This window comes from Prionailurus bengalensis, chromosome E1, assembly GCF_016509475.1.
Source record: "Prionailurus bengalensis isolate Pbe53 chromosome E1, Fcat_Pben_1.1_paternal_pri, whole genome shotgun sequence".
Classification (NCBI taxonomy): Eukaryota; Metazoa; Chordata; class Mammalia; order Carnivora; family Felidae; genus Prionailurus; species Prionailurus bengalensis.
Genome location: NC_057347.1, coordinates 16,170,566 through 16,185,259, shown reverse-complemented (window position 1 = coordinate 16,185,259; position 14,694 = coordinate 16,170,566). Strand labels below are relative to the sequence as shown.

General features: G+C 48.3%; 1 protein-coding gene across 6 annotated transcripts in view; it reads left to right on the top strand.

Moving 5' to 3' along the window:
- Positions 1–326: 326 nt before the first annotated feature.
- ABR (ABR activator of RhoGEF and GTPase) overlaps positions 327–14,694 on the top strand; it is a 183,583-nt gene continuing 169,215 nt past the window's right edge. Inside the window, exon 1 of one of the 6 annotated variants that reach the window (XM_043585534.1) lies at positions 327–1,466. In XM_043585534.1, the coding sequence (XP_043441469.1) occupies positions 422–1,466 (1,045 nt within the window). In that variant the 5' untranslated portion in view covers positions 327–421. The remainder of the gene's footprint in view (positions 1,467–14,694) is intronic. The other 5 variants (XM_043585530.1, XM_043585532.1, XM_043585531.1 and 2 more) reach the window with 5 other exon arrangements.

Genomic DNA, 14,694 nt, shown 5'->3' with positions numbered 1-14,694 from the left:
GTCGCCCGCTCAGCTCCGAGGCGCGCCAGCGGGACCCGGCCGGACGCCACCGAGGCTCCTCCCCCTCCGCCCGAGCCCGCCGCCCGAGCCCGCGGGGCGCCCGCGGGGCGCCCGCGGGGGCTGCAGACGGCCGGCTCTGCGCGTCCTGCCCGGGGCGGGCCCAGGGCCCCCAGACGCCCGCCTCCGCGGTGGGTGGCCGCTTACGTCAGGGAGGCGAAACCCAGAAGAAGAAAAAAAAAAAGGCACGAGGGCGGAAGGGGAAAAACTTTTTTTATTATTCTTTTTTGCTCTTATTTTCTTCTGGGGCTGAAGTGAAGGGCAGGCGACTGCGCCAGCGCGGGCTTCCCGGAAAAGCCCGGCGCGACCCCAGCCCGCGGCGCGCGGCGGAGCTGGGCCCGGGAGGCCCGAAGGGGCGGCCGCCATGTGGGACCCTCAGGACTTTGAGCGCCACTGGCAGGCCGAGTTCCCCGGGGAGGAGGCACCGGTCATGCGGCTGGACTCGGTGCTGGACATGGAGCGGGAGCTGGAGCGCTGCAAACTCAACCTGAAGCGGCTGCAACAGGTGTTGGCTGAGGAGAAATTCAAAGTCTCCTACCTGCAGACGGCCCTGGCCGGGGAGAAGCGGGACCTCGGCTGCGGGCGCCTGGAGGGCGGAGACGGCGACAGCGGGGGAGCTTGGGCAGAGGAGCCGGCGCCGGCCGGGCCGGAGCGGGCGCCGCCACCGCGGGAGGAGGAGGGCGCCGCGGGCGGCGGCGGAGACCCTCCAGGCTCCTGGCGCCCTGATCCCGAGGTGGCCGCCAAGGCCGGGACTCGTCACGCGTGCCCCGACCTTCCCACTTGGCCCGGGGCGGCGGGGGCAGGGGGCGCCGTGCGCAGCTTGACCGCCGCCATCCACCAGCAGCTGCTGCAGCCTCGCCTCCTCTTCAGACTCCGGGAGGACCGCGCGCCGCCCGGCCCCGATGACACGGTCCCCAGCGCCCAGGGAGAGGAGCTGTCCTCCCGGACCCGCGCGGGGCGGGGCTCCGAGGAGGGCGAGCCGGACGCCTCGGTCGCAGATGATGGGGGCAACAGCAGTGACCACGACTTCGAGATGGTGGATTTGAACGAGAAATTCGTCCTCGGCCACTTGCTCGTGCCCCCCTGCCAGCTCGGGGCCCGCGACGAGGCCGAAAAGCCGGCGCGGGCGGGCAGCCCTCATCGCTGGATGCACCTGATCCCCGGGGGCCGGCGGCAGCAGCGCCGGAGCCGCGACCTGGAGCAGCTGGAGGCGGAGGCCAAGGACGGGCGGAGCTCGCCCCTGGCTGCGGAGGAGCACCCCCCGCGCGGGGCTCGCGAGCACCTCCCCCCGTGGCGGCGCAAGAGGTTTCTGCGGGTGCCGGAGCGGGACTCGCCCAGCCACAGCTCGCCCGAGAGGGGCAGTGACTGCAGCCACAACAGCTCGGACCACGAGGACGGCTTCTCTGCAGGTAGGCGCACCCCTCGCGCATCCCGGGGGCTCCTGGTCCCTTCCTGCACCCCTTTCCGGCAAACCTCGTTGGTTCTGTTTAACCTTAGGCACTTGGGAAAAAGATAAAATTTATCTGTTTACCCTGAAACCACTTGTGGAACTGGAAAAAAAAAAAAAAAAAGATTGTGCAACATCATTTCGCCTTGGGCGAGTTTATGAAAATAAACAGGATGGCGATGGCAAGGGGTGATGGAATGGTGCTAGATGCGTGGATTGGCTAGACCATGGGAGGAATCTTTCACTTCAGGCCTCAACCTTTATGCTCTGATACTGTAACATCACGGCCCTCCCTCTCTCGAACTCATCCTCCACGGGTTGGTCAGATTCCTATCCACCACATGATAGTACCTTTCTCTGCACAAACTCCAGAGGCTCCCCATTTCCCCCACATTCCTTGATGTGAAAGTCTAAATTTCTCATTTAATTTTCTGAATTACCTGTCATCTTCTCCAGCCTGTATCGTGTGTTCTGGCCAAACTGAGACATCCTCTCACCCAGGGAAAGGTACATCATCCTCACTGCCCCCTCTCCCCCTCCCTTTGCTGGCTGCCCCCTTCCTAGATCTGTCAGCTTCCTAGGAGCCTGATTGGGAAGGAGAGGCCATAGAATCATAGTTTTCGAGCTGGCCTAGTGCCCAGAGATCATGTCTAATGCAATGTCTTCGTTTGACAAAGGAGAAAACGGAAGCTTGGAAAGATTAAGTGTTTGTTGAAGTGAGCTGAGACCTCCACTTGGGCTGTCAGTTGCCGTTGCCTTCTATTTGGAGGACAGCACCTAGTCCTAGCCAATCTTTGATTTTATTTAAAAAAAATTTTTTTTTAATGTTTATTTATTTTTGAGAGAGACAGAGACAGAATGCGAGTAGGTTAGGGGCAGAGAGAGAGGGAGACACAGAATCCGAAGCAGGCTCCAGGCTCCAAGCTGTCAGCACAGAGCCCAACCCGGGGCTCAAACTCACCAGCGGTGAGATCATGACCTGAGCCGAAGTCGGTCGCCCAACTGACTGAGCCACCCAGGCGCCCCTGTCCTAGCCAATCTTTGAATGCCCTTGTGGCAGTCAATAGGGTGCCTTGCACATAGTAAGCACTCAATAAATATTTATTATTTATGTATTGAGGGGCGCCTGGGTGGCTCAGTCGGTTGAGCGTCCCGACTTCAGCTCAGGTCACGATCTCGCGGTCCGTGAGTTCGAGCCCCGCGTCGGGCTCTGGGCTGATGGCTCGGAGCCTGGAGCCTGCTTCCGATTCTGTGTCTCCCTCTGTCTCTGCCCCTCCCCCATTCATGCTCTGTCGCTCTCTGTCTCAAAAATAAATAAACGTTAAAAAAAAAAAAAGAAAATTATTTATGTATTGAGTCTGGGTCTCTCAGCCACCCAGCTCCTCATAGGTCAGGGAGTGGTAATGGGGCTAAGGAGGAAAGGACGGATAGGGATGTGAGGTGGCCTGTGACTGCCCCTTTGCTGCCCCTGGAGCTGTCAGGGTCTCCTCAGCCACAGGGAAAGGATAAATTGATGTCTAGTTGGGTCAAGCTGTGACCAGGAACTTAAGATGCCTTCCTGCTCAGTGAAGGAGAGAAAGAAATCACTGGTGCTGGGATTGTTCCAAAATCTCCATTATTAGATCTTATCTGGGTGAGTTTGCATTTGAATGAAAAACTGTCCACTTTGCTAAAAGCACATTTGGAAGGTCCATCAAAGCATCAGTTGTGATCAATTACACTTATTCATTAGCAGAGATTGGCTGCTTCTCCCATAGGTAATGCTTTTGCTGCCCATGCTAGTAACATTTTTATGTGCCCCTTTAACGTAAGGGAAAAGTCTGAAGATTTTACTCTAGTGCCAAGTTCCAAATACCCAGTAGAGGCTACCCAAGTGCCCAGAGCTGCTTCAGAGCTGGCTCCAGTCCCATCTTCCCTGAAACCCACATCAATCACCCCTTCAGGTGTGCCCAATGCACTGGATTTTCTCCAGGAGTTATTTTTATTTCTGTGTGCTGTCTCCTCTCTCCTTAAGGGCATTCTAGCACACAGGGCATCTTGATACAGATTAGGAATTAGCATTTCTTCTGGCCTAATGAATTACAAAAGGTGCCCCCTCTGGGTGGACCAGTGACTAAAAGATTCTCTTTCCTCTGGATTGAAGACTCCAGCCGGAGGGCACACACTCTGGCACTTCAGGACTTCGGCTAGTGGTGCCTGGCTGGTGTTTCAGGCCCCATTCCAGGACCCCTCTGCAGGGCAAGCTGGTGGACGGAACCCCCTGGACAGCTGTGTATGGGGGCCCCTCCTCCCAAACCTCCCCAGTTGAGGAAGTGCCTGGGGCTGGACACATACACGCATGCCTGTACACGTATACGCACGTGTGCACAGTCACAAGCGTGTGCAGGAGGAAGAGCCTTCAGACAAACAGAGAGGCCCTAGAGTGGAGGGATTAAGGGCAGGGGTTTTCATGCGGTGGGTGACAGCCCACTGAAATCAGTGTCGTGGGGAATGAGAGCATCGAGAGGCCTTCCTTGTCCACCCTTGGCTGTCCTGGCTTTAGTTTTCCCTGTAGCACTCACCAAATTACCACTTCAGACGCTACGATTTTGCATGTTGACCTTTTTCACTCTCTCTCCAGTAAAAGGCAAGGTCCAAGAGGAGGAGGAGTTTTTAAAATTTAAATCCAAGTTAGTTAACATATAGTGTAATAATGGTTTCAGGAGTAGAATTTGGTGATTCATCACTTACATACAACACCCAGTGCTCCTCACAAGTGCCCTCCTTAATGCCCATCCCCCATTTAGGACATCCCCCACCCAACACCCCTCCAGCAGCCCTCAGTTTGTTCTCTGTATTTAAGAGTCTCTTATGGTTTGTCTCTCTCTCTCTCTCTCTCTGTTTTTATCTTATTTTTGTTTCCCTTCCCCTATATTCATCTGTTTTGTATCTTAAATTTCACGTATGAGTGAAATCATGTATTTTACCTTCCTCTGACTTATTTCACTTAGCATAATACTCTCTAGTTCTATCCACATTGTTGCGAATGGTAAGATTTCATTCTTTTTCATTGCCCACTAACATTCCATTGTATAGATGTACCACATCTTCTTTATGCATTTGTCAGTCAATGGACATTTGGGCTCTTTCCATACTTTGGCTATTGTTGATAGTGCTGCTATAAACAAAGGGGTGGATGTACTCCTTTGAATCAGCATTTTTGTATCCTTTGGATAAATTCCTAGTAGTGCAATTGCTGGGTTGTAGGGTAGTTCTATTATTAAGTTTTAGAGGAACCTCCATACTGTTTTCCAGAGTGGCCGCACCAGTTTGCATTCCTACCAGCAGGACAAAAGTGTGCCTCTTTCTCTGCATCCTTGAGGGCAAGGATTTTTATCTCTTTCATCCACTGACGTCAAGCCCCAAAGCCTAGAACAGTGTCTCACACATATTAGGTGTTCCATAAATATTTGTTGAATGATATAATTTTTTAATGGGATTGAAGAGAAGAGGAAACATGGGAGTGCATTGCACATGGTAATGGAGAGCATTATTCTGTTTTAAAACTTTGTTTCAGTTGTGTATAAATGTGTGAGTGTATATTGGGTCCTGATGTAGAAGGTATTTCTTGCCATGAATTGGACAAAAAGGTTTGAAAATACTGATAAAGACTATGGGCTTTGAAGCTAGACTACTTGTGTGAGCTTGGAAGAAGTTATTTGAATTTTCTGTGTCTCAGTTTCCACATCTGTGAAATGGGACTGATAAACACTGCTTATATCATACTGTTGATATGAGGAATAAATGGGATTTTGTTTCTAAAGGGCTTTGAACATGTCTTGACACATGGTAGGCACTCACAGTGTTGGCTAACCATGACTACAGGTCATTTTCTTTGAGATGCTTCAAAGATTCTCTCATTCCCAGATAGGAATCACAGATGGTTTGGTTTTCTGTGATGCATGTACTTTTCCTAGCAAGGCTCTGGCTCTTTCTAGAACCTTCCAAGAGCAGGGCAGGACCCAGGGCAGTGTCTTGCTCATGAAGCTCTCTTGCTGGACTGGCCCTCATGTTTCTCCTTCTCCACCAGCAGTTATGCCCATTATTTGTATTCTGAGATCCTTAATTGAAGTTCGGGTTTTATCAGGCCATTCAGTCTGGAGGTCTTAAGGAGACAGTGCCACATGAGAGTCAGAGAGGCAGAGATGCCCCTCTCCTTGGAAAAGGACCATTTTCTCTTAAATGAGAGGCAGATTCCCATACAAAGACACATATGGGTCTATTTCTACACATAGTAGCCAAACCAGAGTTTAAGTTAGAATGCCAGTTCTTTGAGTATATTCCTTTTAGCACCTTGTAGCCTGGGTTGGTGCTGAGGAAGACCAGGCCATGGTGACATGCATCAGGGTGGTGGTGTGGATGGGGTGAGGGCTGCAGAACTAGAATTACTCGTGTTGGGTCCAGTGTGCTCTGAAGACAGACCTGTGTGCCCCGACTCTGCCCGTCAGCAGTTGTGAGGCCATGGAGAAGCCGCCTTAGTCTCTATTAGCAATGACAAGGATAGCTAACACTTACTGAGGGCTTACTTTGTGCCAGTACCTATTGTAAGCATTTTAAATGTACTTACTCATCTGTGCCTCACAACAGCTTCATAAGACAGGCAGGATTATTATTTCCATTTTACATATGAGAATCATAAGGCTCAGAGAGCTTCAATAGCCCTGACTAAGGTCACTCAGCTTGTAAGTGACACTTGGGATTTGAATCTAAGCAGTCTGAGTCCCGAGTCCTTGCTTTCAAACAAACACCAAGCTATACTGCCTCAATAATAGCACCTACCTCTCAGGGTAGTTATGAAAATTAAATACAATAAGATATTTGAAGACTTTAGCAAAGCACCTGGCACACAGTGACCATTAAGTGCATACACATGTCGTGTACATTATTACTATTTCCTGTATCACGAAAATCCCCAGCAGACCCCATGGCGGGGGGTCCATCTGCTGCTGGGGTCGACCAACAGGGCTGCTGCCCACCCTTGGGGCTCCTGAGTGGAGTTGGCCTCACAGGTGAGCAGACCCCCTGCTGGATTTAGATCTCCTCTCTTCAGCTGGGCACTCTTGGGTGGACGCAACTGCGTGCCCACATGCAGAGCCATGGTATTTTCCCTTTTGGGTTGCCTTGCTTCTGTGCCATTCCTGCCACGGAGGTTGGGTGACATTTCCTTCTCGGGCTTATGCATCCCTTCCATAGCCTGTGGCATCCCCTGTACCACACGCGCACTCTTTGTGGACCAAAGCATACTCTTCTAGCAAAGCCCAAAGGTGGCTTTTCGGAGTCAGTCATCCTTTTGACTGGCAGAAACTATTCACCCGATATTCTGGTTGTAGTTCAGATGACAAAGCAAATATCATTAATATTTTAAATTGGCAGCATTTTCTCCTTGCACTAAACTTTGCCCGGTGGAGGGCAGGCAGTCTCTATTTGGCAGGCCCTTGAAATTCATTTATTTGTTCATCAATCTCTTCCAACCCAACGAGAGTTTATCAAGGTCTTACTTCATGCCAAGTCTATGTTAAGGGTCAAGACTGCAAAAGTCGGTGACCTGCTTTTAAGGTTCTCACTGACTCTTTGGCTCCAAGGGTAGAAACCATACATTTTTATTTATTTATTTTTTTTAATATTTATTTAAAAAAAATTTTTTTTTCAAAGTTTATTTATTTTTGGGACAGAGAGAGACAGAGCATGAACGGGGGAGGGGCAGAGAGAGAGGGAGACACAGAATCGGAAACAGGCTCCAGGCTCCGAGCCATCAGCCCAGAGCCTGACGCGGGGCTCGAACTCACGGACCGCAAGATCGTGACCTGGCTGAAGTCGGACGCTTAACCGACTGCGCCACCCAGGCGCCCTGAAACCATACATTTTTAGATAAAGAAACAGCTTTCCAGCAGAACTTGGTAAATCCTGAGGCACCTGGGTGGCTCAGTCCATTAAGCGTCGGACTTTGGCTCAGGTCATGATCTCACAGTTCGTAAGTTTGAGCCCGTGTTGGGCTCTGTGCTGACAGCTCAGCGCCTGGAGTCTGCTTTGGATTCTGTCTCTCTGTCTCTCTCCCTCCCTCACTCACACTCAGCCTCCCTCTCTCTCTCTCAAAAATAAATAAACATTAAAAAAAAAAAACTTTGTAAATCCTGAAATGAATGACTAAGGACTGGTCATCTGAATCTTAGTGACATTCAAGAGTCTAGAACAGGAAGAGATCTTACAGTAGGTCTATTCCTGCCCCCTCCAGACAGAGTCCTGGAGACCTAAAAGTAACCTCAAGGTCACACGCTCATGACCCTCAAGGCTGGACCTATGAGCCAAGACAAGGCTCTTTCCATTGTCCTATGGCCTTTTCTTTCCTAGAATTTTAAGCAGAGAACTCTAAAGACATAAGTTCTGTCAAAGTCATGGTAACAGGAGCAGTAGACAATCGCATTTAGCCTCACATCCATCTCAGCAGGTGAAGATTACTGCTGCCATTTTATAGGTAAAGTGCTGAGGCCAGGAGAGGTAAAGAGATTTACCCAGAGTCAAACATTTCGTGATGGAATCCGCCTTGAACTCAGTCTTACAAAAACAGCACTCTTTAACTTCCAGCACTTAGTGCTGTCCTGGGCCAGCTGTAGAATTCTGGCGTTCTGTACTTGGGAGGCCCTGCCATCAGATTCTGCCAGGCTGCCAAAGGAGACTTTTTATTTTTAATCTGCATGGGAAATACACTTCCTATTCGGTACTCATGTTACCTAGATCGTTGTAACTTGATGGGTTTTTTCCCCTTCCCGTGAGTGACTAATGAGATTTTTGCTCCAGGAAGAATTCCTTGTGTTCAGTGATGTGTCTGAATAACTTAATTCAAAGTGTTGAATTTTCAGCCTTAGCTGTGATAGAGTGATTTTTTTTTTTTCCATTCCCTGTTGCAGAGAGATATTAAAACACTATCTGAGACACATGAGCTGGTCGTTGGCTGTGATTCATTTGTAAGTGGAGTTGACATGGCTTCTCAAAGCTTGCTTCTCTCCACCATCACCCCACCCCCCACCATCTTAGCACTATCTACACCTCAGGAGCACTCTACCAGCCAGCCAGAGGGTGTGGGTGCGTTTGTTTAACGAGCCCTTCCTCCTCTACACATACATAGTAAATACAACCAAGACTCAAAACTTTTCTTTTCCTCTACTTGTTTTTCTTCTGGTTAAGAGACTATTCACAAAGCAGTTGGCTCTATACTTGGCCCTGGATCTTTATGTTTGAAAATCAGGATCTTGACGTATTTCCCCGGCTTTGAAACAATGGTACAAACACGTTCCCCATCTGAAAAATGGGTTTGATGTGAGCCAGCTTGCAGGGTTGTAAGACTTACATTGGATGAGTTACTGACTCTGTCTCAGCCTTGGATTCCTTGTCCGCCAAAAGTGGGTGATGGTGATTGGACTGTGTCATAGACTTGTGAAGTGTAAAGGGGGTAAGTGTGTGAAGAGTACCTAGCACAGGGCCAGGCACATAAGCATTTAATGAAGCTTAGATGGTGGTGTTGTCATTGTTCTAAGTCCAGGCCACAGCTCACATTCCTATCTCTTTGTGTAATGAAGTTCCCCAAGCCTCTTGTCTCTCCTTTCTTACTTCCTCCAGGTCACAGGTGTTTTGCTCCTTTGGAGGCAGATAAGCTTTCTTGTTCCTTTGTGGTCGCTGGTCCTTCCCCAGTTAATCCCTGTTGTCCCTGGCATCTATAAAACTGTCATCTGGCTTCTCTTTATTTCTTACTCTCTACTCACTTGCTTTCAGCTAATGCACATTCCTTCCAGTGTCTTTGTGGGCTCTGTCTGGCTTTTGAGATGCCCTTCACCCCCACTTAAACCCAGTCACAAAGCCAACCCTTCCTTCAAAGCCTGGCTTTTCTATGATATCTTGTGTTAGTTAAGATAGGGGTTTGCTGCATATGACAAAACCCCAAAAAGTAGCTTAAGCAAGATAGAGGTGTATTTCTCTTTCAAGTAAGAGAATGCCAGAAGTAAGCAGTCCAGGGAGAGTATGGTGACTACCATGATCATCAGGAATTTGGGCTTGTTTCTATATGTGCTTTTCTCTCTCAAGGTTGCCTCATGGTCCAAAATAGCTGCTGAAAATCCAGCCATCACACTCACATTTCAGATGAGAATTAGAAGAAAGGGAGGAAGGACTAAGTGGCAGCTGTTGGTCTGCCTTTTAAGGCACTTTCCTGGTAGCCTCTCCTAACAAATTCTGTTTAGATCTCATTAGCCACCTCTAGCTACAAGGAAGGCTGGGAGATGTAGTATTTTATCTGGGCATATGGCCACCTCAAATAAAGTAGGGTCTCTGTTATAAGAAAAAATGGAAGAATTGATATTGAGTAGGCAGCTAGCAGCCTCTGGCACAAGCCTTTTCCAACTACTCCAACCCATCTTGTGGTTCTTAGAGTGAGCCCCACACTCACACAGTTGTCTTATTATTGTGCCCTCTATTAATTCATTGACCCAACGAACAAATAATGACTGAACCACTGCTCTGTGCAAGGCACAATGCCTTTTCTGTGTTTACTGTGAAGTGTAGCTTTCAAACTCAGAGGTTAGCTGGCTCCTTGAGAGCAGGGATCATAGCTTATGCTTCTTTTTCTCCTTCACAATATCCTTCACAGGGCTGGGCACATGGCAGGTTCTTGATGAGTACTTGGTTAACTTTGGAATATCACAAGCGAGATGTTCAGTGAAAAAATAAATCCCCTGCCTTGGTACTGTGCTAGAAAATTACGGTTATATAAGGTTTGTTTTTGGCTCATTGTGGTTTTGAGGAGCCAGAGCGAGGAGATTGGGGCATGGGGCATGTCTAAACCTCAGGGCTGCGTTGTAGCCGCAATGGACTGGTCCAGGTATTGGGGCAGACTTGGCTGTTTTGGAAACCGGACTAGTTTGTATACCAAACCAGAATTATAAACAGAAATCTCTGTGCCCACCTTCCTTTACCACTGCTGCGTGTAGCTGTATTTATGCCACGCAAATCTCTCTCGCGGTTTCTGCACTGCTCCAGAGTAAATCTGCAGTCTTTCCGCAGGAGCGTGGGCTTCGGTTCGTGTTGCTGTCTTCTCGTTTGATCCTGGCTCTAGTCTGCCTGAGACAAGACTGTGTGAGGGAGCTTGCCTAGAGCTTATGTCATATCTTGTGGCTGCCGAGAAAATGATTGTTTTAAAAATGTTATTGGCACTTAGTAAAACAACTAGGATATACTTAGCAACTACTACCTGCAAGGCACTATGTTAAGTGTTTAACCTACACGGTCACATTAATATTCAGCACAGTCTCCTGTTCTTTACCTTCTGTAAGTACCACTCTTCTCATTTTGCAGATGAGGAAAGCCGAGGCTCTGACCAGTTAGCTATCAAGCCCAGGTTCCCTTAGGGCTAAGTGCTGGGGTTATTTTCTTCTCCTATTGAAAAAACTAATGACTTTTATGGAGAGATAATTCACATAGAATAAAACTCACCCCTTTGAAGTATGGAGTCACGGGTTGGTTTTTAGTATATTTGCAAAGTTGTGCAACCATCCCTCATATCTAATTCCAGACCATTTCCATCGGGGGGGGACTGTGTTTGGGTCCAGGCTTCTCCTCTGACCACACCATTTCCTTTTCTAACTCACCACATGCAACGATTTAAAATTGTTGCCAGGGGCACCTGGGTGGCTCATTCAGTTAAGTGTCTGACTTCGGCTCAGTTCGTCATCTCATGGTTTGTGGATTCGAGCCCTGCATCGTGCTCTCTGCTGTCAGCACGGAGCCTGCTTTGGATCCTCTCTGCCCTGCTCTCTCTGCCCCTCCCCTGCTTGCACTCTCTCTTTCAAAATAAATAAATAAACTTAAAAAAATTATAAAATAAAATAACTAGGTCAGGCACGCCTGGATGGCTCTGTTGGTTAAGTGTCTAATTCTTGATTTCAGCTCAGGTCATGATCTTGAGGTTCATGGGTTCAAGGCCCACATTGGACTCTGCACTGATAGTGTAGAGCCTGCTTGGGATTCTCTCTCTCCCTCTCTCTCTCTCCCCCTCCCCTGCTTGTGCTGTCTCTCTAAATAAATAAATAAATAAATAAATAAATAAATAAATAAATAAGCAAACATTAAAAATCTGTATGTATTAAAATAACTAGGGCAGGCTTGGGGGAAATATGCACAGGAAAGGACCATCTGCTTCTTCATTTGCTTCCCCATCATTGAGATGGTCCTGGTGCCCTTTTGAATTCCCCCTGGGCCACACCTCACCCCGTCAGTGCTTCCCAGACTTGGGGCAAGGGGGCAGAACATCCCAAACTTGAGTTCCATGAGCACCCCTCCTTCCTGCCTCGGGGTTGTGGTTGGTGTGGTGAGAGGCATCCTTGTTCTGACCTGTGTCTTATTTGCCTTGGTAGCCCCAGAGTGTCACAGTGCCCTGGCATATAGGAGCCACTCAAACAATTCATGAAGGTCCAGACCTTCATTTCAATGCCCCTGATCTAAACCAGTGCACTAACCAATTGTTCTGCCTCCAGCCTCACTCTTTCTGCTTCAGCCCCCAGCTATCTTCCACATTAAAGCCAAAGGGATCGCCCTAAATCTAATTATGCACCCCCTGCTTGCATTCTTCCGTGACTCTCTGCCACCCTCAAAGTAAATCTGAGCTTCTTAGATGCAAATGTGCCCAGCCATTTGTGATCCGGTCCACCCTCAGCTGTGTCCTCCCCCACCCACACATGCATATACTTCATGCTCTAGCAATCCTGAGTTGCTTGTAGTTTCCAAACATACCCTGCATCCTTATTCCTCTGCACGTGCGGCTCCCCTTCCCTGGAATGCCCTTTCCATATTTGTCCACATGACAAATTACTGTTCATCCTTCAGGTCTCAGCTAGGAGGTACTTCCTCTGTAAAGCCTCTCCTGCTTTCGTAGGTAGGCCCAAGAACTGGGTGTCAGGAGTGCGTTTGTCTGCAGGTAAGACAAAACTGTGCCACAATGACACTGTGATATGCAGAATAATGTCCCCCAAGGATGTCCATGTCCCAGTCCCTGGAACCTAGGAGTATGTTCTCTTACATGGCAAAAGGAACCTTGCAAATGTGATCAAATTAAGGACCTTGACATGGAGAGAGTCCAGGTGGGCCCAATGTAGTAACAAAGGTCCTCAAAGTGGAAGAAGGAGGTAGGAGAGGTTGGAGTGATACAAGATGATAAGGACTCAATCCACTGTTGCTGACTTTGAAGAGGAGGGAAGGGGACCTTGAGCCAAGCAGGATGAGCAGCCTCCAGAAGCTGGAAAAGGCAAGGAAATGAATTATCTTCTAGAGCCTCCAGAAAGGAACCCAGCCCCTGCCAACACCTTGACTTTAGCCCAGTGACAGGCCGTGTCAGACTTACCACCTATAGATGGTAAACTGGTGTTGTTTTAAGCCATGAAATTTGTAATCATTTGTTAACAGCAACAGAAACTAATACAATGACCTGACCAGATAGGGCTTTGTTTTCCTCCGATCCCAAGAACTCCCGAGGCAGGCTTTCCGGGATGGCTCAGCAGCACTCTCAGGGGCCCAGACTCTCCCTGTTATTTAGCAGAAAGGTATTTGTCCTCTTGCTTGTTGCCTCATAGTTAAAAAAAAAAAAAAAAATCTGCTGCATCACTAGATGTGTGCTCATGTTTCAGAGAGGGAGAAGGGTGCAAAGGACTGTATTGATCACACTGGCTGTCCCTTTAAAAAGCTCCCCCCACCAAACCCTACCTAGCAACTGCTGCTTTCATGCTATTGGCCCACACTATGTGGCCGTCATTAGCTGCAAGGAGGGCTGGAGGGGAGGTCAAGGATTTCAGCCCTTGAGCCTCTGTTGTAAAGAGTGTTAAAGAGAGGAGACTGTGATTGGCTCTTTGGAAAACCAGCCCAGTGTTAGCCACACAGTTCTTCCCTGCACTTTGCACATACACTCATTTGAGCAAATACAATATGGTTTAAATAGGTTTGCCTCTCTGTCTCCCCAACTGGATTCTAACCTCTTAAAGTGTATGTGTGTTAGAAATGGACCACTTTTAAAAATTCTAGTCTCCCTGCCCCTAGCACAGTGCTGGTGTATTATTGTATTTATTAAAGAAAAAAGAAGAAGAAGAATGTGCCTTTTCAAGTAAGAATTTTGTGGGATTTGGACTACCTGGGCACACTATTGGGATCTCTAAGCACTTAAAGACCTTTCACCTTTTTCTCTTCTCTTCCACTTTGCTTTTATATTCATCTCTTCCTCCCTCCCCCCTTTTTTGGGGGGGTCAGTAGGACCAATTAATAAGACATATTCTAGAGCCATTATTCTCAAGGGCTGTGGTGGGTTTTTCCTCCTGAAGCCATTTTCAAACTTCAAATGCCCCTGAGGAGATTTTGACGTGTGCCCTTCGGCTTACTACCATGTCTGCGGTAGGTAGGTAGGTAGGATTACATCCCTGGTTCCCTTGAAATTGGGTAGGAACCTTTGCCTAGTTCTAACCAGTGAGTTTGAATGGAAGTGATGCGTGCAACTTCTGGACCAGAGCATTTAATGCTGGTATGAGACCTTTTTCCTTCTTTGGTATTGCAATGTACAATGATTAAGCTGGTGACTGTTCAATCAGCCTGAGTCCTAGGGGGAGGGCAATACAGAACAGAGCTCCCAGTCAATCATTAATGGATGTGTACTAGAGTGAAAAAGAAACCATTGTTATTTTAAGCTATTACAATGTTTGGTGCTCGTTGTTACTGCAGGATCACTTAGTTTATCCTGACTGATACAAACACTTGGCTTATATTCATAAAGAAGAATGACTCTTTGGAGCTTCAGAAATCAATGTAATTTTCTGGGGTGCCTGGGTGGCTCAGTCGGTTAAGTGTCCAACTTTGGCTCATTTCATGGTTCATGGGTTCAAGCCCCGTGTCGGGCTCTGTGCTGACAGCTCAGAGCCTGCAGCCTGCTTCAGAATCTGTCTCCTGCTGTCTCTGCCCCTCCCCAGCTTGTGCTCTGTCTGTCTCTAAAATAAATAAACATTAAAAAAAATTAAAAAAATAAAAGAAATCAATGTAATTTCCTCAAAACCTTTAAGTTCCCAGGGCACTGGCTGGCTCAGTCAGTGGAGTATGTGATTCTTGATCTCAGGATCATGAGTCCAAGACCC